This window comes from Monosiga brevicollis, genomic scaffold (assembly GCF_000002865.3).
Source record: "Monosiga brevicollis MX1 MONBRscaffold_23 genomic scaffold, whole genome shotgun sequence".
NCBI lineage: Eukaryota > Choanoflagellata > Craspedida > Salpingoecidae > Monosiga > Monosiga brevicollis.
The window spans coordinates 380001-402739 of record NW_001865060.1 but is presented as its reverse complement, the minus strand read 5'-3'; the positions used below and the strand labels follow the sequence as shown (position 1 = coordinate 402739).

The window sequence follows — 22739 nt, the reverse complement described above, 5'->3', positions numbered from 1 at the left end:
GCAAAGACCCGAGCGCGTAAACGGCAAACCCGAGTCGAGTGAGCATTCCGAGGCACTTTGCGACAGGCCATGAACCCAGGCATCGGATAAAGGCGTTGGCTGCTGTCTCCAGCTAGCCGGACGTACTCATGGTTGAAGGTCGTAAACCCGAGGCTACTGGTGGACGAATGCTCAAACGGCTGGCACATGCAGCAAAGTGCAAAGGCGAGCAAACCAGATGATGAGTGCCTCACGCACCGACAACGACCAGCTAAGAGAGCGATGTAGAGAGAGAGAGAGAGGAAGAGACCAAAGCAAGAAGGGGGCACAGGTTCCTATCCCCCTGGCCCGACTCGCAACACCAACGGTTGAGATCTGTGGCGCGCGCGTGCTCTCACCGCGATCATACGGCGCTCTCCCGTGACTCCCGTTGACAGATCTACATTCACATCCAGCATGAGTCTGCTGATCACCTTTCCATCCACACCGGGACGCTATATAATTGGCCACCTTCACTCCACCCTCCCCCCAACAGCCACCGACCAGCAGCAGGCACGATCAGCGACCGCCGCTGCCACTGCCACTGCCATCCGGCATCAGGCTTCATCATCTGCCTCCAACTCTTTGACTTACACACACACTCTCTCTCTCTCGTGTGCACACACACACACACAGACAAATCCGACAAAAGCAACGCAACACGAAATGACAACATGATTCAACAACAGCTGTTCTTGGGATTTTGACGTGCAACGTCCGACTTTCCAGCTAAAGTTGTCGGGAAAAGAGAGACAGACATAAGCACAGAGCATAAAAACAGACACACACACAGAAAAAGAGAGAAAGTGCGTGGTCATGAATTGTCAGATTTACAGTTGGTAGCTGCTACCTGTTAACGTTGGCAACTTTATTCTTTTCTCTCTCTTCTTCAAGAGATACAGAGAGAGAGAGAGAGAGAGAGAGAGAGAGGGAACGGCAGCGGCACGGCGCTGGTGGACTTGGGACGCCAGTAAGCGGACAGGGGAGGGTGTTGGTCCTGCTGGTTGAATGCAGAGCGGTGTGCCTGGTGTCACTTTAGAGTGGGGCAGGCACACGGCATCGGCACTATGGAGAGCAATCGTGGTGAAGCCGACAAGTGTGTGGCTCGCGCCCGTCAGGTGCGGTTCTCGCCCGTTCGGTTTACGTGGCAACCTCCCGCCCGATTGAGTTGTGACTCGTCCCGTGCTGGCACGTCATCCTCTACCTGACGTGTCAGCCAGCGTGATTCTTTTGCTCGCCTGGGCGGCCTTTGCCTCTTCCAACTGTCATTTGTCCCGCGTCCACTCGCCTCTTGGTGCCTTGATGCCATCTCGTGCCGCCATTGCTTGTCCTCACGCGGTCTGCCGTCTCGCTGGTAACGCTGCGCTGCGTACAACTACCACTCGGATTTGTATGGCACCCTTGGTGCAGTATCTCAAGTCGGGCGAGCTCGAGCGTGCGCTCAAATTTGCCAAAAAGTCGGAGCACCTGTTTCCTTCAACAACCGCCAAAGGTCCGCGCCCGGATCGACGCGCCTACGTGCGCTTGCCCGGCCCGCTTCTCACACCGACCCCGCCAGCACGTTGGCCCATGCCTTGGACTCCGCCCCCCTTATTTACATGACTGCCTTTTGCTTTTGCTTTGGTCGTGTTCGTTGCTCGTGGCGATGTAGGTCTTATTAATTTGATCGAGAAAAAAATGACCGACCCCACGCCCAGCCCCGAGCCGCAGCCTGCATCTGCCTCAACGGCAAGCCCTGCTGCTTCAAGTAACATGCGCAACCGCCAAGCATCCAAAAAGCCTGCTACTACCGCCGCTGCCACTGCTGCGTACGACCACCCCACTCCCTATCACAGAGCTAGACCTGACTTCTCAAGAAAACAGCCTGTCGCCTCACGATGACTGTTTTCCTCCCTTTTCACTGTAGTGCGCCTAAAAACTGGACACCAGCGCAGCGCGATGCAGCAGCCAAGTACGCGATCCTTTCATCGATACCCTGCCCCCCTCTGACCCTCTGTTCTTGCTCTTGCCCGATCCCTCACAAACTGCCATTGGCCGACCCTGCGCTCGTCTTCATCCAGGATTCTGCGCGCCAAGACACACTACGAGGTCCTCAGCGTGCAGCGCACGGCTGAAGCCACCGTAATCAAACGCGCCTACCGCAAGCTTGCTCTGCAACTTCACCCGGACAAGAACCAGGCCCCTGGTGCCGATGAGGCTTTTAAGGGTATGACCTCATGCCAGCCAAACGCTTTGAGGTGGCCTGCGCTGTACGGCACCAGCCCCGCGTGTATTGTACAGGCTCACACATCTCCCTGGCGTTGCCCCGGGTAGCCGTAAGCAAGGCCTACGATGTGCTATCAGACCCACAAAAGCGCCGACACTATGAACTTACGGGTGAAGACGCGCCGGCCGCCAGTCCTTCGCGCCCGGGCCAAGGCCCCTTCCGGCCCATGACGCCTGAAGAGCTTTTTGCGCAAATGTTTGGCTCAGAGTGTACGTCTTGCGCCAAGGGCTCGCTTCATGATTGAACAAGGCTATATTATTGTCTTGCTTTTTCATCGGGCTTTTCGCCCGCTGCCCTTCTTTGGCATTGCTGGTATTGCAACGACCCCCCTCACCATGCTGCACTTGCAGTTGGCATGCACTTTGGACCCGGCGGCCCCTACCCGCGCCGACGATACCAACGCGCGCGTGCACGCCATGTCCGTATTTCTGTCAATTCTTCCGTCCCTCGCTTGGCCCATCAACAGACAGACAAACGAGCCTCGTCGCCTGACCATCGCTTCCATCGTTTGCCCCGCCCTCCTGTCCTGCTCGACTGCTCGAATCCTGTAGGCAACGGATGAGGACCAGGCGCCAGCTGCCGATGGACGGGCCCAAATGCTACTCATGATGCTAGTTGTCTTTATCACCATGGTGCTTCCCACCTTTTTTACCCCACAAGAGCCAGTCTTCTCTCTACGCCAATCCTCGTACGTCATGATTGTCGGCCTTGTTGGCCGAGCTGAGCCTGGATGGATTGGCCCTTGTTGTTGCACTGCGAGACTTTACTAAGTGGTTACGTGCCGTTTCACTCGATGTTTAGACCCTACATCGTCCCGCGTGAGCTGGGTGTTGATCCCGACGTGAAATACTTTGTAACTCAGCAATTTGTACAGGAGAACGATCCAGATACACCTCATGGTCGTCGGCGGATACGGCAACTCGAGGTCACGGTCCTACAAACATTACTTCGAACCTTGGATAACGAATGTGCTGTCCAGAAACGAGACAAAATGGAATCTTTGCGGCGAGCTCAATGGCAAGGGAAGAGCAGTGACGATATCGATGTCATCAAAGATCGCAAGCTGCCAAGCTGTGAGCGCCTCCAGAGTCTTCACAGTCATCGCCGAGGCTAACGTCGGACCAACTCCTGCCCACCCTGCCTTCATTTCAATCACCTGAGGCTTTTGGTGGCGTGTTTTGTCATATTGGCCAGCGTCAGAGTGAGGAGTAAGGGGTACGTGCTATAGCTGCCTCACTGATTTGGGCCGGCGTGCCATGCCCTGTTGAACGGGGCCTATACTGCCAGTTCGACTGCTTTGACGATTGCTGCCCTGTCAGGACCTAGAGAATTTTGTTCTTTCTGCTTCAATTTGTTTGGAGAATCGAATTACACCGATACAACCTTAAACAAGGCTACAGCAAAGGAGAGTATAATGAACAGCAAACCGCGCCCTGAGTGCGACAAAGACACACAAAAAACACAAAAGGGCAATAATAATCCGGATGTATGATCGGGTGGCATGCAGAGTCGAATAACAAGGGAAAGTACGTAAAGGGCACTCAAGATTCTAGAAGGAACCAGGCAGCAAGAGGGGGTGGCAGCAAACCAGAACTGCTCGCGCACAAGTCCACAACGACTGCAAATTCTCAATGTGGCGGCCAAAGAAGATGCTTGGCGCATGGCTAGCTCACTCAGGCCAGCAGGGAGCGTTTGGCAGACGCCAAGCGTCGCGGGGCCGTGCTCAGGCCGATGGGTGATGGAGGTATGGCACTGCGAAGCATTCTGGTATGGGGCGAAAGAGAGTTGGGGAGACCAGGATGCAGCTGACCAGTGGGACGACTTGGGGTTGCCTCCATGAAGGAAAGCGCTCCTACACAGTGACTACGTGCTGACTTGGATGGGGTAATGGCCTTGGTCTCCATCAGACTGGCATCAAAAGGATCAAACATAGATTCGGCAGATAAGGATGGTCGCTTGCAGCCCAGGCGTCGCTGCAGTAGGTGCTGCTCCCGTGAGCCGCCCTCATGTGGACTTGAGACTAAATGACGACGGGATGAAGGAGGGACGCGTGTGACTTTGGTACTAGTAGGGGGTGGTGTTCCAAGATTGGCCAGAGGGTCATTCTGCGCAGTGAGCTCGCAGCTTGAAGGTACCGGCGAAGCGGCGGCAGAGGCGAGAGGAAGGTCATCAAAAGCAAACACATCAGGCTTGATGCGAGATGGTGTAGGAGTTGGCGCCTTGCAATTGGCCGCTTTGACAATATCCAGAGACTTGGAATGACGCGGGTGTTGAGCCGGCGATGGAGTCTGGTGTGTTGCACACGATTGGGCCTCAAGCATGGGCGAAGTCGGCATGCTCAGGCTCAGGAATCGACGGGTGGCTGGAGCTTTCGAAGGCTTGGCTTGGACGGGCATGGTGTACTGGTAGAGAATGGCGGTTTGCCCAGTAGGTGATACTTGGCGAGCAGCCCGTGAGGACAGCGGGAGGTCGATGGGGTCAAAGTCGTACTCGACGTCTTGGCACGGTGGTTCGAGGGCACGCAGTGATACGGCATAGCGTTCAATGGCGTCCATGGTCTGGGGCGAGACGAGGTCCATCACATTTGTGGGGGAGAGGAAGCGGCGGGACGGGAGGTGGGCGGTGGCCAATTGCGGTTCAAAATCAAACGGGTCCTGCGGCAGAGACGTGTCCAGCTTGCCATGATGAGGCGAGGGGGCTTTCTGTGCCTGGTAACCATTTTTCTTGTGGGAGGCAGCTTCGAGGCTGAGCGGAGCAAAGGGGTCAGGCTCTGGCAATGTGTGTGCTGTTGCCGAAATTGTGGTGGGGTCTTGTGACTTGAATGAGGAGAGCGTGGGGGTGGACGCGGTGGCCGACGCCACCTGGCTAGTCACGCCGGGCGGCGACCACTGCGTTACCTGGCACGAGGGGGGGGAGCCGGGAGAAAGGTGAGAGATACATGTGAGATTCAAGGTGACAGCCATGGAAGCCAAAGTCCGAGTGCTTCATTCAGGTCGTAAACATGCATGCAACACTGGACATTTGTTGGGGAGTGAAGCATACCTTGTTGACATGGTCCACATAAAAAACATGGCCATCTGGTGCAACGCGACAGTCCCAGCCGTGAGGAAGATTAGCAGGCACCGGGTGGTGCAGGATGACTAAGGATGTCAGCGACAGGCATAGAACCAAACGAAAAAAAAAACGGTGTGAGCAAGGCAAGACACATCTGCAAAAGGCATGAAGCCACGAGAATGAACGGTGAATGTTGCAACTCACGCTTCGGGATACCATGTCGAACGAGGCTTGAAGGCGCTGGCAGCGAAGACCAGGCGCCCTGGCCCAAGGGCAACGGGGACGTAGCCATGCCTCCCGAGCCTCAAGCCAGCATGAGCTACTACTAATTCTTTTCCCCTTTTTTTTAAGATGCAGAGTGATCTGGAAGGTTTGACGGCGGGGCTGGCAGCGGAGATGGCAGTTGGCGGTTGTATCACGTCAAAAACGACGAATAATTCGAGAAAGTGGCGACTGACGGTTGATTTGAACAGGAGGCGGCAATGGAGCGGGTGGTGTCGTTGCGTGTCAACGGAATGAAAATGGGGACGGTTCCCGATTGGTTGCGCCGCGACCCGACCACCCTCTTTGCATCAGCACAATTCTGTGCGCGTGTACAGACTTGTATTATAACACATCCGCATGTAAACGAGCACAGGAAAGACCGAGTTGAGCAGGCACCAAACGCACGTTGAGGGCACCGCCACCTTGAGCGTCAATGGTTGCTTGCATGCAAGAAAACAATACCATCTGAGGCTCTCTTTAAGTCTTGCATTGATTGTATCGCCGTCATCGGCGTCGTCGTGTAGTAGTAGCACATCAGGATGTACGATGAGCGCGGGGGTGATGAGACGATCGAGATGAGGAGGCGCATGCAGAGGAGCAAGCAGGAAGACTCGGATGAGCTATTGGCTTCTCCAGCAAGACGTGATCGTCGCCGCGCGGTGTGTGTGTGTGTGTGTGGCCGCAAGTTTCGAGTTGGAAGGTCCATATTAGTATTTTACTTTTATTTTCATTTTAACCTTACTGGTGATTTCATCTCGCTGTGCCCTTTGCGAAGAAAGTATTTCATGACGTTACAGCAGATGATAGATGATGTAGAAGGTTGTTAGGTTTTTGAAGATATTAACGTCGACATAGTGATGAAATATATCGAAGAAGTATAAGAAGATGAAGCATAGCCGGCGGTCATTTCATATTAACCTCTCTCTTTCGAGTGTGTGTGTGTGTGCTCACATCACCCCCGCCCGGCATCCCCGGTGCCCTGGATCCCTGTGTAAAACTCTTCCTCTGGGTGCCCCCTGCCGTGGCATGACGATGGGTTGGCCTCTTGAGTTGACATGTCATGTTTGGCTCCTCACTCGTGTCCGGTTGCCCTGTGTGCGTTACCGTGTCAGCAGTTAAGAGCAAGGACAACTCGAACCCACGTGCGCATCGAGTCGCTCTGACCTGCAAATTCAGCAAACATGACGCTCAACGGCCCAGATTTGACGGATGATGACCCCTTCCGAGCCTCGGCCCTACGATACATGGGCTACTGCAATGAAGGTAAGCACATATCTGCGCGCGCGCGCGTGTGCGTGTGTGTGTGTTGGGGGCGCTCTTGACAAACACCACCACGACCACAACCACAGAGTAGAGCCTACCCCCCCCCCTCTCTCTCACTCTCTCACTCTCTCACTCTCTCGCTCTCTCACACTCTCACTCTCTCACTCTCTCACTCTCTCACTCTCTCACTCTCTCACCTGCACTGCTGGTTTTGCCTGCGCCCTAGTTGGTGAAGCCTTTGCTCGATTCATTCCGCGCTGGGGCTATCTTGGCAGCTATGTAGCCAGCATTGCCTATGTGCTCGGCGATGCCCAGCACAAGGGCTTCCACTTCTATCACGTAGGCCCAGCTCTGCCCCACAGCCTTGAGGTCCCACCCGAACCGCCTGCTCACCACCCCGATGCGAGCCCACAGCACGCGCATCAGGAACACGTGCCTTACACCCCCGCTGTCGCGGCTACGGGTGCCGTGGTCGACACCACGCTTTGGCAGGGCCTTGCTTCAGGTGAGCTCCAGCCGCACCAATCTCAGCTACCTTTTGGCTGCCTCGCGTCAGATTCCGCCTCTACCTCATGATTGCACCCTTGCCTGACACGTATGCTTGCCTCAGTCGCGTTGCCTGGCTTGGCCATCAATCGCATTGTTGCCGGCACCCGACTCTTGACCAAAGTGTGTGCCTAGCCCGCCGGGACCGTCCGACACTTTCCGACCTTTCTCACCCTCCTACTCTCGCTTCTCCCTTTTGCCTATGGCCTGGCTTTGTGCAGCGCGTTGCACACCCTGCTGGCGCATGGATCCCCACCATTGTCGGCCTGGCCGCTATTCCCCTTATTATCAAGCCCATCGACACGTATGTGGAATCTCGATCTACATGATGAGCTGCGCTTCTGAAACTGCCCTCAACCGCCGGTGATTCTGACCATTTGGTTTTCATAGGCTCGTTGATGAGGTGATGGACCACGCCGTGCGTCCCCAGCTGCACAACGCCCTTATGCACTTTTCTGCGATCGATGCGGCCGCAGCCACCACAAAGCCAGAGGCTAGCCAGCCTTCGCTGCCCAAGGCTTGATCAGGTCGTGTCAACCGGTTCAACGGAGGTTGCGCCGGCGTGTGCCGACGCACAGACACCAGCGCGTAAGAATAATGGGAAAGATAGGTTTCTGAATTTCGATTTTTATCAATTATTCTCATGCATGCACGTCAATCACTCATCGATGTGCGCGACCCCACAAGCCGCACTCGCAACGGGATGCTTGGCACCCCGGGCTATGATCTGAGACACTTTCCACCACTCTTTACTTGAACGAGGCCAACCTCCGAGTGGAGCTTTCAATAGCCAAAGTTGATGCGACAGTGGCCGAGCTTGTCGACCAGGTCATCCATGGCCGCCCAAAGACCCATCAGCGAGCCCACCACCCCCAAGAGAACTAACAGCGCGTTGAACATGATGAGCCAGACTGTCATGCGATTCAGCTGGCTCATGATCAAGAGTGTGGCGGGGAGCCAGATGGAGAGGGCAAAGAGGCTGATGGCCGAATTGACATCCATCAGGTCTGAAAAGTAGGGCAGGATGACTGAGATGAAAAAGCTGAGCAGCAGCACGCCCGCCGACAAGGCGCTCCACCGCTGCAGCTTGGTCCGTTCCAGGTGGGGCTCGGACAAGAAGCCTGGCCAAATGGTGTCACAGATGTTGCGCACAAACACCGTCGAGTTGATGCAATATGCTACGCCCTGTCAGGGTGGCACCACGCGTGGCCAATCACAAACAAAGCGTGAGTCCACGATAACAGCGCCCGTCGATGATGCCATTTGAGGCGCAACCACGCAACGAGAAACGGCAAGTACCAACCACGTGGAGAAGGAGACAAATGTTGTTGAAAATGTCGACCCCATCACGGGGAAGGCTCAAGGTGATGGGCGACTGAACGTCCGCACCATAGGCCGCATAGCCCAGGCAGCCAACCAGCAGATAATTAACAAACATGAATCCCTGATTTTGTACGTGACACGCGGTGAGTCTTTTTTTTTCGGTGATGGCAACAAGAGCCTGACCACGCTATGCCATGATGGTCATATATGACGATTAGGCCACCGACGGAGCAAACGCACCTGGGACCAGTAGACAGCGAGGCTAAAGTCTTTGGGAAAACGCATTTCCGACAAAATGTCCGGGATGAGCGCGTGGCCTCCAAACGCAAACACCATGGTGGTGAGGGCATTCACAACGCTGCGCGTGTCCCACTCGCGGTCAAAGTTGGGCGCGTCGTCGGACGCAATTTTTTGGATGCAACGGATCATAATGACCACGTCCACAATCAAGATGGTGCCCACACCCACAAAGGAGAGCCAGGAGCTGCGCGAGAGGTCACGGTAGTGCACAAAAGGGAAGAGAATGACGACCGCGACCAAGAGCCAGATGCTATCTGGCAGATCCACAACACCGCGGTGCGAGCAGGCGGGACGCTCGCACTGGGCGCCGTGCGGCGTCAGCTTGGGCGGACCCTGGTCCGCCGGGCAACGCTCAAACACCGTCTCCAGAGCCAACTACCAGTGCATGTCGAACGTTGTCATTTTGAGCCGCGCGTGGGTTTTACGGGCTGTGTACGATTAAAAAAAAAAGGATGGCAGGCAGGAAGCGGACACGCGAGTAAACAAAGCAGGGCTCGTACCTTCATGGTGATGAGGTAGAGGGTGCACGCGCCCTGTAGATAAGCAAAAAGAATGCACTGGGTGATTCGGCGAAAAAACTTGGCGTGTTTGGGTCCGTGGGACTTGGCCGCATCCTGAGCCAAGTCAGGATACCCACGCAGTGATGTTACCGTCCCTTTGAGCCACCCTGATGATGAATTGGGCGTTGAGGATGAGCTATGCAATGGAGTGTCGGCCCATCGATGGGCGAGAAGAACAAGATACCAGCCGCAAGCTTACCAAGGATGAGAGCCGAATAAGAGCTAAGGACTGTCATGACAATAAGAATTATAATAAACAAGGGCCATCCCAAGGCGCCCAGAGCAGCTGGCAAGCCCAACACGCCCACGCCAATCACTGTAAAAAGGCAAGTAGCGGAGCACAGGAAAGATGCATCGCATGAGAGGCAGCAACACGGCAGAAGAAGCCGGGGCACCATGATGGCATGATGAAACAGAGCCAATGCACTGCTCGCAGCGAGACGGACGTAGGGGAGGGCTCACTAAAACGCACTGTTGGAGACGATGGTACTGGCGGTGGCCCACATGGAATTGGTGCCATGGTGGAGGGCCAGGTTGGGACGACCTCCACTTGCCCCACCCATCAAATCATCGTTGCCATCCAGCTCGGGAACACCAGCGGCAGCATACCCAAAGGGAGCATCGTCATCGCTCTCAACCTCGGCCCCCAACAAAGGCACAGAGCCGTGGACCTCCATGTACGGGTCCTCCTCACCAATGCGACTCAGCTCCACGTAGTTGCCGGCCTCCGCTTCATTGCCGCCCCCATGAGCCATGACGTCGATGATCAATGGTATCGTCTTTTCCAAGCGCTCAACAACCAGGCAACTTCGACACCGAAACCCGCGACACTCGCAGCAACACAGAAGCGTGACACAGGAGCGTGCAACGGGTCGCCACCACGCACCCCACAGTGATCAAACAGCCCAGTCTGCTCACACTCGACCGCTCAATCTCCGCCACCTCCCACCCGCTGCCAAATGGAAAAATAAAAAAAAATTAATAAAAACTTCAGAAGAAGAAGCCAACTCGGCACAAGAATGACCTTGCCCATGGCTTGACAAACCTCTTATAGTAAACATGATTTCGCCTCAATCTCTCATAGCAATTGTATTTTTTGTGTGTGAAGAGCGCCTTGACCGACCATCTCTGGCTGAATGCCAAAAGTTTATTCAAACCTCTTCAAAGATACCACATTTGTCTGACAATTGATTTAATGCATAGAACCGATGGCTTATTGAGGTTTTATTCAACTTTTGAGTGTTATTTAATGCATCCAATTTGCTAATTTGTGATGATTCTGTTGAAGCGTCTGTGAATAATCTGACACTATCATCTGACAACTAAATATGCTGACATTCTCGCTCAAATCTCTCTCTCTCTCGCTCTCTCTCTCTCTCTCTGTCGCGACCACGTTGCGCGCGCATTTTGCGAATGAACGGCAGCGGGTACCTCTTGGTGGCAGTGGTGGTGCTTTGGTGCTCTTGCTTAGAGTGAATCAGGGCGACCAGTTGTTCTGGGCAGTGCAAAGGTGCATAGCTTGGATAACAAGCTCTTGGTGTTAACGACTTTTTTTTCCATTTTTGGGGGTCTTTCATCGCTGTTGCGTCTGAGATCGCTGCTGGTGGGCTGGTGATTGCAATTGGCTGGCCATGCTGCTGCGCGCAAGAGGGGCTGTGGCGCCCCAGCTCCGAGCTATTGCTCGGGGCCGTGCTTTGTCACGCGTATCTCAGCAGCACCAACAAGCCACATCAACGAGCAGCGACCCTGGCAGCGAAAGCATGAGCACGAGTCCCACCTTTGCCCTCCGGCAAAAGCTCATGCCCTCTCGCTTCCTCGCGCCGCTTGAGGACGGCCGCCAGCGACTCTATGCCAGCAGCCCGGAGCACCTTCAAATTGTCATGGTTGGTACAGTCCGTGCGCCAGCGCTTCTTGATCCTTCAAGCATTGCCGGTGTCACAATCTCGAAGCCCCCTTGTCTTACGAGTATGCTGCCCCCCCCCCGGCCTGCTCAGGACGAGGTGGCAGCCGCCCCAGACGTTGTAGCCGTCGACACGGAATTTGTTCACTTTCCCATGTATCGGCCCAAAGTACGACTCGTTATTCCAACCCTCCGTTCACCCAAGGGGGTCATGTGGCTTTGATTTTCGCCCGTGTCTTGATGCGTCTCCTGCATCCTCCTCTTCATCCTCATTCGCTGCGCCATGAGCCGGCGCCTTGATGAACGAGGTGTCTTATTGTCTGTCGTCTCTGAACTGCTACACTCCGGTGACTTGCGATAGCTTGAAGTGCTCCAAATTGGCACCGAAACGACCCTGGCTGCCGTTGACTGTGCTGCCTACACCAAGGCGCAACTCAAGGTCAGCCACCAGAGGCTCCGCCAACGGTGTTTTCGCTGTGCATCGCCGTATGCTTTCCTGCTTCTTTACTTAATTTTTTTTTTTTTTTTTTTCATTCTTTATCTTCTGCTGACCCTCGCCACTTGATGCTGTGAATGAATGCAGGAGCTGACGCGTGTGTTAGCCCAGAAGGAAATTATTCTTCACAGGTAGAGTCGGCTACCCTCGCCCCAACCACGCAATGATCTGCACATCTTGAACAATGACTTGAAGAGCTCACGCCACTTCTCCTTTCTGCATTCTTTCTCACTACCACCAGCGGGCAGACTGACTTGGACCTGCTGACAGAAGTGAATGAAGCCCCCCTGGAGCGCGTCTTTGACACTCAGGTCTGACAGTCGCTGCCCTTGCATTCTCCTTCAGCTTGCTTACCTCATAAACGCCACGCTGTTCATCCGCAACCCCCAGGTCGCTGCCAACCTGCTGGGAATTAGGAACACAATTGGTCTTGCAGACTTGGTGACGCACATGTTTCCAGAAGTCAAGGTCCGTTTCAACACAAACGTGCACATTGTCCCCATTCGCCGTCCTTAAAAACAAGGAGCTGCGAGTCACGCATGCCAAAGTTTCGAGCTAGCACACACGCATGCTCGCGCGTGCGCACGCACACGTCTGTTCCTGGCCCCCTCTTTGCATGTTCAAGCCTCTGACATATGGGACCATACGGGTAGATGGACAAGGGTCAAGCCCTGAGTGACTGGCGTGTTCGTCCCCTCAATGACGAACAGCTACTTTACGCCATCAGCGACGTTGAACATCTCATCGAGGTACAACGTCCTACGCCACGTCGGGTAAACAGCATCTGCTCACTCACACAACCAACCATTCCGCACTCTGCAGATGCGCCATCGCCTCCAGGACGCTCTTTCAGCACGGGGTGTTGAGGCCTGGTTTCAGGAAGACATGCGCACGCTGCTGACGCCCCGCCCCACCCCCGCCGACGAGGATCTGTGGCTCGATTTCCGACGCCTCAACAAAGTCCGGGTAAGATTTTCTGAGTCTATAAACATACAGAGGAGCTTTGCGTGACCAAACCCTTTGTTGCCGTGCTCACGCTGGCCTGGCTTTTACAGGAGCTTCCAACAGCCCGAGCCATTTTGCGGGCCTTGGTCGCCTGGCGAGAGGTAGGGGATGTGCCAGAGCTTGATGCTGCCCGACTGGCGGCTAAGGTGATTGCCATCTGATGGCCAAACTGACTGGTGGTCGCAACGTGGCTCGCACGAACTGCAGCAAACGGCTCGAGCTCGAAATGTGGCCACCCCTATTGTGGTTCGGGACGACGTCCTGCTTTCCATTGCCATTGCTCAGGTGTGTATCTCGCCCGTTTGAGCATGATTACTAGACCCATAATTGAGACCAAACGCAGGCGCCAGAACTGCGACCAAACACAGGCGAGTCACTGCTCTCATCAACTTGTGGACCAATCGCGGACGGGGATGTGGATGCGGGGCTGTAGCCATCAACGACCGAACAAATCATGACCTTCCAAGGCGTTAAAATGCCGTTTATCAAGTACAGTTCTCTCCTTCTGTATTGCTCAACTCCATCGTCTCGGATCCTCAGTGCTTGCCCGGGCCCCCAGCTGACTGTTGGTTGGTTGTTTGGACTTGACATTAGGCACAATGCATCGGACATTTTGAACCTCGTGCAACGGGCGGCCGAGGAAGAAGCTCCCGAGCTGCCACCTCGAGCAATTTTCACAAATGAGGTACAGGCGCTCTGCACAAGCTGCACCCTTGGGTGACCGCAGCCTTGTCAAAGGCCTCATAAATATCCTGATTCAACATAGCCCGTCAAAGATGACGTCATTGTGGCGCTGACGCGCGCCTTCCTGGCCTCCAAGGCTCTGCAAATGGGCATGTCTCCCGATGCCCTCTTGACCAACGTAGGAAGCATGCTCTTTGGTCACATGATCCTGCACCCAGCCCATGACTGTTCGCCATCTCACCAGCCTCATTGATGGTTGGCAACAGGATTTTTCGCGCTTCATGGTCGGTCTCCCGTCAGTGCTGGACCAAGGCTGGCGCCGTGAGCTGCTTCATGCCGAGCTTGAACAAATTCAGCGCGGCGCATGTAATTTGACCTGGGATGCCTCAGCGGCACTACTCGTCATTCAGCAACAGTAGCCTCCCCACCCCCACCGCCTCTTTTCCATGACAGTCTCGCTGTAAACGACTGCTGTGTTGACCATGACCATGACCCCTTGGCTCCGTTCTTGCCTGCCTGGCTGCCCACCTCGAATTTTAAAAAAAGAGAGCTAAATGTTAAAATAGCAAGCAAGGTCTTGCTCAAAGGTTGCAAAGTTTAGCGTTTGGTACACTTCCGCAAAGCACATTCTCCTCACACGCACACACAAGATGGCACAGCGCCTGGTGGCGCGATGGTGGGCTGTGGCGGCTCGGCGCGGATATGCGCGTGCAGGTCCGCCGCCCCCGCGACCCAATGCACCAGCACGGGCGAGCCCAGGTAAACAGTCAAGGACTGCAGAGACAGAGCAGCAAGTTGTTCCCCGTGACGCAAATCCAGTGGCAGAGACCGGCGAACTCGAGTCACAACGACCCCAGATTGTCTTTGAACCAGATCCCCCGCAGTACGAGGGCAAGGTGTGTAACCGTGGGAGTCGTGTCGTTGATGGTGTAAATTGCGTGCTTGTGTACCCCTGGCTTTGTGTTCACCTCTCACGTGTGGCCTGGTTGGACTGGCATGCGCATTCCAAAGGACAACGCAACGCTGAAGATTACCCGCATGCTATTTATGCTGCTAGCTACCAACACGGCCATCGGGCTCTGGTACTTCAACACAACAGAGCCAGACAGTCAAGGATTAGTGCGGGCACGGTCCGACGCCGAACTACCCCCGGCTGCCTGGCAACGGTCCGCGGCTGAACGCCAAGCCCAACTTGACCATCAACCAAAACCACAACAATAGCAACAAATACGACTTTTGCCATGAAACTCAGGCCCCTGGTGATTGGAATGGGCCCACACTGGGGAGAGGAAAAAAAGACGAAATGGCACGGATCAAGTCGGCAATGCACGGCGACTTTGCCAGTTGCCTGTCTAAGACGCAAAGCGGTAGCCCAAGAGCTGGTCTAGGAGGATTGGATGACGGTGAATTTGTGACGTTGCGAGCTCGTGTTCTCATCAAAGAGAGCGGAGTGCAACGCGCAGTGCTGACTGCGTTGGCGCCAACATACCTGCAAGCAAGTCTACCAACACAATTGCGCCCACCCGCACGAGCCGCTTGTCTACATAAGCAAGGCAACAACCATGAGCGAGTCGTGTTGCGTGCTGCCGTGCTTGTGCTCGTCAAAACGAGCCATCTACCCTCGCTTGTCGATCGACCAGTGCCACCCGGTAGGCAGATCAAGTAGCCCTGCGTTTGCCGGGCACGGTACAGTTAGGTGAGGTGAAGATGCCGGTGTGCACGTTGTGTGAGCCGTGGATGTGCGTGCAGTGTTTGAGAGATTGTTTTCATTGTCTGGCTGACCATCGGAAGAATTGAACAGGTGCATATGCGTGTCACATCTACGACTCTTGTGACTGGCGTGAGACGGGCAGGCACTGACCTGGTCATTTCCGCAGCACCAAATGTCGCGGCGTTCCAAGAGGGAAGCAAGCGTTTCGTCAATATCCGGTCGACGAGAGACTCGCCGTGCTGGCTCCCAAGCCCAATGTGTTTGCACACGTGGCAGGGCAAATTTCAGCATTGAAGGCCAACCGCCGATCTTGGGGGACACTTTAAGTTCCACTGCATGGCAGACCGGGGAGGCCGAGCTTTTTTTTGTAAGCAACGTCGCGAGCTCAAGGCCTTGGCACAAGGGACTTGATGCTAGCAAGAGGAATCACACACCCGTGCAAACGGAATTTACGGGCAGGTCTTGCTCGATGGGTATGAGGCAGTGGTAGGTAGCACCGGCAACGCCGACACCGGCGCTGTGCAGCTGATCCTCAGCAGGAACTAAGAGATGAAGGGGATGAAGGAGCAGACGCAAACATGAGCATTGCACAAGAATGAAACAACTCTGGGAAAGGTCGTGCATGTACTACCTCGCAGCTGCTGACAGGCCACCCGAGCCCGCTCCAAGAGGGTTGCCGCCGGGGCGAAATGCTGAGGACCCAGTTGTAAAGTCTGCTGCCGAGCACTCGTATCTGCGCCGCTAGCCCAAGTCACAGTGGCGATAATGTCCACCAGCTGAAGTGGGGATGAAGCTTGTTGCGCTGCATCTAGAAGATGGGGTGTTGCAGGGGTCGGCAAGCGCAAGTCCCGCACCCGCGCCCGCTTTGAGTACATGCGCTTTCTTGATTCGCCGATCCTTGGTCTTCTGCCTGCTGCCCCTTAAGTGGATTTACGTACCCAACTCCATTCGGCCGGTATCGTCTGTCGTTCTATGGCGGTGTTCTAGCCTTCGAAGGAAAGCCGTCCCTACAAACTGCTGCGGTAGTTACCGACCCGAGGAGATTGGCTTCACAGGCAAATGCATTGATAAGCGCCGACCGACTCACCAGGCTGCGCGTGCCAATGGGCGTCCGACTCGCTGGAAAAAAAAGAAAAAAATTGCATTCACCGTCAACGGTTCGATTTTCCCGCCAAAATGCCACAAAAGTCGACAATTTTTTTTTTTTCCGAGTTTTCGCTGAATTTACTATGGCACAATCCCTGTCGCTACGCTGTGCTGCGCGGCGATGTGAATGATCCTTCCTTTCCAGCGCCAGAGAGAACGGTGTACAAAAAGGCGTAGGCACCGTCTGCCTCCAATGCAACGCACGTCGTGCACTTGGCTCCTCCTTGCACGCTGTCCATAGCATAAGACATCCATGAAGTAGTCATAATAAGCAAAAACAAGATAACTCGACACAAGTTCAGAGTTCAGATGTTGCTGAGAAGGACCTTTTTGAATTCACATGTCAGCTCGAATTCCTCAATTTCTTCCCGCCGCGCGCGCAAAGGTGTGTGTGTGTGTGTGTGTGTGAGTGAGTGTGTGCGTGAGTGCGTGTGAGTGTGAGGGTGGCGTTCATGTGTTTGCGTCGCGCCGCACGGACACTCGGGTGCTGAATGGGCTTGCTGATCTCATCGCCATGTTGTGCGTGACGCTTGTAATGTTGGAAATGTTATCGTGGCAGGCGAGGCGCAACTTGAGCAATGACGCGTGCTCGGGCTGCGTTCGGTCTGTGGCTTTTGGTCTTGCTCGTGCGAGGCACAGCCGACGCGCAGGAAGCTTACATGAGCGTGGACGACAGTGGCAATCTTCATGTCAATTCGTCAGCCCTGCACCCCGCAGCGCGGGTGTTGGTGGATGGTGTCGACGTTCTGGCTGATCTACGAGATCTACGAGCTGCCAACAGCCTACTTGAACAGGTTGCCCAACTCACCACAACCATCAGCCAGGCCCTCGTGCAAGCCGAGTCAAGCCTAGGGACCGAGCAAGCTTTGTTGGCGTCGCGCCTCGACGCGCTCGAAGGAACCGACCTTAGTTCCCTGCTGCAGCAAATCTCGGCTGTACGCTCGACAACGACTACCATGCAGGCGACTGAGCTGAGCCTGGGAACAGCTCAAACTTCACTAGCGTCCCGCCTCGATGCGCTTGAAACGGAAGAGGTTGCCACGTTGAGCTCAGCCATTGTCACCCTGCAATCGTCTGCCATCAGCGCTGCAACTCATCTGTCCACGGCCGCGGCTCAACTCGGTCTGTTTGACAATAATCAAGCTACGCTTCAGATGCAGCTATCGACTCTTGAGGAGCAGGTCTCGAAGGATGATCTGCTCCAATTTGGCGTCGCGGGTGACCTGACGACGGTTGCCACCACACCCACACGCACCATCACCGTCGATCAAGACGGCTGGGCTAGCGTGTCGTGCCAAGGCCAGTTTTCTTACTCTGGTACTACGCAGGGTGTTGGTCTAGTAGCAACCATCTCCGTCGATAATGTTTATGCTGCTGGGGACCACAGTTTCGAAGGGGAATCCTCCGCCATCACCTTTCGCGTGAGCGCCAGCACCCAGGCCATCGTTCAAGCCGGTTCTGTCATTAAGTGTGTAGTGTCAACCATCCCGAGCGGCTTCGGGGTTGTGGCGAGTATGACAGTGAGTGTTTGGAAGACTGCATGAATTGCCGAGCGATGGATGAGTGAGCCATTCATCTTGTGCTGGACATTGGGGCGCAGTTAATTTACCATGCTCGATGCAACAAATCTCATATTCATCAACTTGAAACCCCAGCTACACAGCGCAGCAATCAATACATACAACACTTGAGCGGGTCCATCCTCTCCCTTCTCTGTCTGTCTGTCTCTGTCTGTCTGTCTGTCTGTCTCCCTCCCCCCTCCCTCCCCGTCCTCTCCAAGTGCAAGCATTCAAGTGTGTGAACGCAGGCGGCGCGCAGTTGAGCAGTTGAGTGAAGAGGGTGCCTGCGAGGAAACCATGCTCGCTTGGCGCAAAGACTTAAATTCATCTCATGTCAATGGGTCAGAAAGGAGTGGCCAGCTTTTTGACCCTTAATGGCGCCGCGCCTTTAGCTTCTGGTCCACCCAGCGACGCATGTGCGACACTTCAAAAGCTCGCGCTACAGTGACATCTTCCGGGTCCTCAGGCGTACTAGTGGGCGCAGGCAGACAAAAGAGTGGAGTTGAGCCATAAAGATAACAGGGCTGTTTGACATTTAGGACCTCAAAAGCCCAGCAGTAGTAAGACTTCACCTGAACATGAGGTCGATATGGTGGGCACCGCTTGGAATGATGATGGAAACAACGCTATCCGACACGTTCTGCACCACACCACCCGCGCGCCAAGGGTCATAGTGGCCATTGGAAAACACGACATTTGTCAAGTCTGTCAAATCCTACATCACCGTCACAAGCACGGATCGGCAGTATCCGCAGGGAACAGTTGGTCAGCCATGCTCAAGTGCACGCTCAGGATCATCACGAATAGCCGGCAACTAGCAGTCAACAAAAGAGGCAACACGAGGTCCATGGTGCGCAGGGTGTGCCAGCCAAGAGATGTACGGCACCTTGCTGGCGAGGTAGGTTGTGGCCCAGTTCTGTCGAGGCTTTACGCCCCATGTCGACTGACAACTGGCGGTGAGGGAGGCCAAATCAAATTTCTCCAAGGGCCAGAACATGTCCTTATCGGTGCCTTGAGTGGAAGGCATGACCATTTCGGTGCAGTACTGGTAGTCCCAGTCACCGGTGCAGGCCTCAGGGCCGCCAAGCGTCCCTTGCTGGCGCAAAAAGGCCTTGCGTGGCCGCATCAGCGTCGCGGTTTCGGGCGCATCGCTCAGGTCGTAGCAAGTCTCCGCATGCCTATCGGTGAGCATATGCGATCGAGGATAGACATGAATGTTGGATATACATCGAACAGTCAACGCCCCATCGAGATCTAAGCGCCCGGTGCGTGCGTGCTCAAGCAAAAAGGAGATCCCAGTACATACGTGTAGTTGTAGTAAATATCCAGGGCTGCGCGCATGGCGTCGAGCAAATCGGGGGGTTGGTCGGGCAGAGAACTATCGGCCAGCGACTCGCAGGCAACGCGCACAGGCCAGGCTGGTAACATGCCCAGGCCATGAAGAAGGTAGGATGAAGGGTAGGGAAAATTACCCATGGCCATGTAACTCCAGGGCTCCTGGACCCAGTAGAGAAGGCTGTAAGCATCGTTCAAAGACTGCAGCGGGTTGCAGAGACGGAAGATGCTCGTAAGATTGGCAAGCCCGGCCGCCGAGCTTGCTGTATCGATGATGAGCTTCTGGCCTTGCTTAAAGTTGGCAGCGCAGGCGGCGGCGGCGCCTGATGCAGGGGTGGCATCGTTGGTCACAATCTGAGCAAAGCCGTCATCGTCGTACGCGGGCGTGAGGTTGGCAAACGCCCAAATCGGGGCTGAGGCTGAGATGACACCGTCCACGACATCGGGAAACTTGCGCCGAAACCACGCTGCCAACATGCCACCGTACGAGCCCCCAAAGCCAATGGTGGGCACATCTTCCATCTGATGGGTCGCTTTGAACCAGCGCAGGAGGACGGCATAGTCAGCCATGGCTTGCTCGCTGGTCAGCCAGTTCATGCATCCTGCGGTGCCTGGAGAAAAGGGCTGCGATTTGCCGTAGTAGCGGTGCTCAATGAAGATCAAGTAAGCGCCAAAGTCCTTGGCGTTTTCCCACATCAGGCCCGTGTGATTGATGTAGAGGGTGATGTCGTCCTCGTTGCCAAAGTAGACGAACAGCGCCCCGGAACCAGGCTTGTAGTACTTGTCGTACACAAAGTAGCGTTGTTGAAAGGTAGTCTGAGCCTGCCCCAGCGGGGCCCCCCAGTTGAAGTGGTCGATCGTTTGCTCAAAAGTGAGCTCGGTACAGTTATTGGAGGTGGGGGTCGTGGCCGCGGACGTGGTGGCCGCCGCCAGCAACGAGAGCGCAAGCACCGCCGCAATCATGACGTCTGTGCTCTCTCTCCAAAAAAATTCGAAAAAATTCGAAAAAAATAAAAAAATAAAAAACATCAAACACAACACCACAAGCTAAGGTGAGTTTTTTTGGAGTTGTGATGGGGGTAGAATTGGCAAAACGTCCTGCCTGCTCTTTGATCTTCATCGAACGGCGCGCAGATCATGCGCGCGTTCTCGCTGCAACCGTCAGGTTTCAAAATCAATTGGAGGAATGGGGTCACAACTAATACCGAGGGAAAAAGGACAGGCCTGAGATGCCCGCAGCAAGTTGAGACCGGGGTTAACGTGTGCTTAGGCAAGCACGGCCTTCTTCCAGGCTGGGTAGTTGGGGGTACCCATGCCGGTCACGGGATCCCAGCCGGCAATGGCATGGAAGCCGTGGAAGCCGCTACCGTGGTTGAAGCCCTCGGTAATGTCGTTAAACGCACCGGGGTTCTGGTAGATAAGCTGGTTAATGTTGCCCAAGGGGGGCTTGCCGGCCTGCAGACGCTGCAAACATTGTCCAAGAGTTCCGAATTATCGCGTGAGGGTGTTTCTGTGCGTTGCTCGATGGGGTGCGGCTTCGAGTGCGGCCTCGAGTCTCACCTGGTCATTCAAAAGAGCAACAATGGCTGCCACCGTCGGGCAGGAGGCCGAGGTGCCCGAGACGGGCTGGCGAATCTTGTCAACGTACACCTGCCAGCATGCACGGGACGAAAAAGAGTGCATGTCGTCGATTTGAGCGTATGATGGAAGGAAACGCGCTTCAAAAACGAATTTAGCCACCAACCCACCTCAAAGTTGACACCTTGAGCTGACACGTCAGGGTAGCCGCAGCCGTTGGCATCATAGAGGTTGCTTGGAGGCAGGTTGGTGGAGTCGGAAAAGAAAGAGGCAACAGCCTCCTGCTGGTAGGGGCAGTCAGCCGAGCGGTTGAAGTACTGGCTCAGGCAGAAACCGCCACCCGAGAACGAAGTGCCCTGCTTCTCCGTGCCATCGCCCTCAAGCTGCGTGGCGCCGACACCTGCAATGTGCAGCGCAGCAAAAGGAGGGTGTGAGGTGTCTGGCATGGTGCAAAGTTTTTACAGGATCCTTGTTTGGCTGTTTGAATTGTAACAAGGGTCTTGCAATACCACGTACCAGTGACGGCAGGCAGGGAAGCGGGGAAGTCGGGGCGGAAGTCGGCACCAAAACCGTTACGGGAGTAAACACCAGAGTCACCGCTGGCAAAGAGGATGGTATGACCGAGCGTGGCCAGCTTTTGAAGCTCCGTGTTGAAGCGTCGAGGGTCTACCGGTGCCAGAGAGGAGGCAGAGCACAAAGCCAACGAGTCAGACAATTTTGAAAGTTACGACAGCGATTGTTGAGATGGCATCCGACAGCAGAGGCATGGATCAAGCTCGGGTTCATGACATTGAGTCAGGTGCAGACTTCGTACAAGTGGCATCGAAGGTACGGACGGCGGTTTCAATGTCCTCGCCGTAGCTGACGGACCAGACCTGGGCGGTGCCTTGGGTGTTGAGAACGTAGGTGGCCCACGCCAGCACGTCAAAGGTCTCACCCGCCTGAATCCAAAAGTCACTGGGCATGCCCGGTGCAACACCCATCAGGTCTGTTTGGAGAAGTCAGATGGGCAAGCCATGCGTCGCATGGTGAGACGTCGAAAGACAACAGCTTGATGAACGAGCGCGTGGCGATCAGCTTTGAAAAGGCGCTCGGATTCGGACACGGGGGGGGGGGGGGGGGGGGGTCGAGACTTACACTGGATGTCAAGGTTGGCCTCGTCATGAGCGATGCCAGCGCCGTCGCTGCTGACGTTGCGCACCTTCTGGATGGGCAGACCAAAATAGTTTTGGAAGGCCTCCAGATCTTCGGGGCTGTAGTCTGCAGGTAGTTGAGGCCGGTTGAGGTGTTTGAGCGGTGCAGTGATGCGTGTCGGTGGGCGGGTTATGGTAAATCAATGTGCACGCAACAGCATATCAATAGCCAAAAGCAGCATCAAGCGCATATCATGACGGCACCCTTGACACCGGCCAGTGTTTATGTACCAAGGATACGCCGAGAAGTTTAGCTGTCTGAGCATCGCACCTTGTTGCTGGAACTCGGCGCAAGCTTGCGAGGCGCCAGTGGAGTTGGACACGGTGTCGGTGATGCTACGTGGTAGTAGCAGCGCGGCGAGTCACAAATTACAGGGATGAGCCATGACGACGACCAAAACGGTTGCTCGAGCCACGGGGTTGGGTTCTCACTTGTAAAGAGTCTTGAGAACGGCGGGGGTGACCATGCCGGCCATGGGGGCATCGACACCGCCGCGGGGGTTGGGGAAGGTGGAGAGTCCGGCCACAAGGTCAATGG

The 22739-nt window shown here is 55.2% G+C and overlaps 9 protein-coding genes across 9 annotated transcripts in view; 4 read left to right on the top strand and 5 right to left on the bottom strand.

The window, feature by feature from the left end:
• MONBRDRAFT_33718 (uncharacterized protein) overlaps positions 1-644 on the bottom strand; it is a 2307-nt gene extending 1663 nt beyond the window's left edge. The window contains exons 1-3 of the mRNA XM_001748431.1: positions 613-644; positions 378-418; positions 127-179 (exon numbers count right to left, since the gene is read on the bottom strand). The gene's annotated coding sequence lies outside the window, so the exon portion shown is untranslated. The remainder of the gene's footprint in view (positions 1-126; positions 180-377; positions 419-612) is intronic.
• Positions 645-900: 256 nt separating this feature from the next.
• MONBRDRAFT_33717 (uncharacterized protein) lies at positions 901-3398 on the top strand (the record flags this gene model as incomplete). The annotated part of the gene is made up of 9 exons (XM_001748500.1): positions 901-1136; positions 1429-1510; positions 1670-1826; positions 1925-1969; positions 2079-2224; positions 2332-2493; positions 2635-2702; positions 2836-2972; positions 3086-3398. Exons 1-9 carry the CDS (start codon positions 1086-1088, stop codon positions 3396-3398), a joined length of 1161 nt encoding a protein of 386 aa, XP_001748552.1. The 5' UTR covers positions 901-1085.
• A 559-nt stretch (positions 3399-3957) lies between these two features.
• On the bottom strand, positions 3958-5630 carry MONBRDRAFT_28055 (uncharacterized protein; the record flags this gene model as incomplete). Its single annotated transcript, XM_001748430.1, has 3 exons — positions 3958-5181; positions 5327-5424; positions 5543-5630. 3 exons carry the CDS (start codon positions 5628-5630, stop codon positions 3958-3960), a joined length of 1410 nt encoding a protein of 469 aa, XP_001748482.1.
• Positions 5631-6783: 1153 nt separating this feature from the next.
• MONBRDRAFT_28054 (uncharacterized protein) lies at positions 6784-7934 on the top strand (the record flags this gene model as incomplete). Its single annotated transcript, XM_001748499.1, has 5 exons — positions 6784-6865; positions 6957-7370; positions 7476-7534; positions 7633-7715; positions 7802-7934. 5 exons carry the CDS (start codon positions 6784-6786, stop codon positions 7932-7934), a joined length of 771 nt encoding a protein of 256 aa, XP_001748551.1.
• A 260-nt stretch (positions 7935-8194) lies between these two features.
• Positions 8195-10349, bottom strand: MONBRDRAFT_38331 (uncharacterized protein; the record flags this gene model as incomplete). Its single annotated transcript, XM_001748429.1, has 6 exons — positions 8195-8596; positions 8715-8855; positions 8975-9409; positions 9535-9701; positions 9794-9910; positions 10067-10349. 6 exons carry the CDS (start codon positions 10347-10349, stop codon positions 8195-8197), a joined length of 1545 nt encoding a protein of 514 aa, XP_001748481.1.
• Positions 10350-11225: 876 nt separating this feature from the next.
• On the top strand, positions 11226-14098 carry MONBRDRAFT_28052 (uncharacterized protein; the record flags this gene model as incomplete). The annotated part of the gene is made up of 14 exons (XM_001748498.1): positions 11226-11486; positions 11589-11663; positions 11856-11933; positions 12078-12121; positions 12232-12301; positions 12336-12458; positions 12644-12739; positions 12813-12956; positions 13046-13096; positions 13203-13280; positions 13429-13484; positions 13590-13680; positions 13762-13857; positions 13946-14098. 14 exons carry the CDS (start codon positions 11226-11228, stop codon positions 14096-14098), a joined length of 1416 nt encoding a protein of 471 aa, XP_001748550.1.
• Positions 14099-17114: 3016 nt separating this feature from the next.
• MONBRDRAFT_33715 (uncharacterized protein) lies at positions 17115-18143 on the top strand (the record flags this gene model as incomplete). Its single annotated transcript, XM_001748497.1, has 1 exon — positions 17115-18143. One exon carries the CDS (start codon positions 17115-17117, stop codon positions 18078-18080), a length of 966 nt encoding a protein of 321 aa, XP_001748549.1. The 3' UTR covers positions 18081-18143.
• A 323-nt stretch (positions 18144-18466) lies between these two features.
• Positions 18467-20393, bottom strand: MONBRDRAFT_10725 (uncharacterized protein; the record flags this gene model as incomplete). Its single annotated transcript, XM_001748428.1, has 4 exons — positions 18467-18566; positions 18668-18810; positions 18982-19273; positions 19402-20393. The coding sequence occupies 4 exons, from the start codon at positions 20391-20393 to the stop codon at positions 18467-18469; spliced, it is 1527 nt and encodes a 508-aa protein (XP_001748480.1).
• A 303-nt stretch (positions 20394-20696) lies between these two features.
• MONBRDRAFT_28049 (uncharacterized protein) lies at positions 20697-22677 on the bottom strand (the record flags this gene model as incomplete). The annotated part of the gene is made up of 8 exons (XM_001748427.1): positions 20697-20894; positions 20991-21080; positions 21179-21408; positions 21525-21674; positions 21823-21996; positions 22146-22268; positions 22473-22537; positions 22634-22677. The coding sequence occupies 8 exons, from the start codon at positions 22675-22677 to the stop codon at positions 20697-20699; spliced, it is 1074 nt and encodes a 357-aa protein (XP_001748479.1).
• Between the last annotated feature and the right edge of the window lie 62 nt (positions 22678-22739).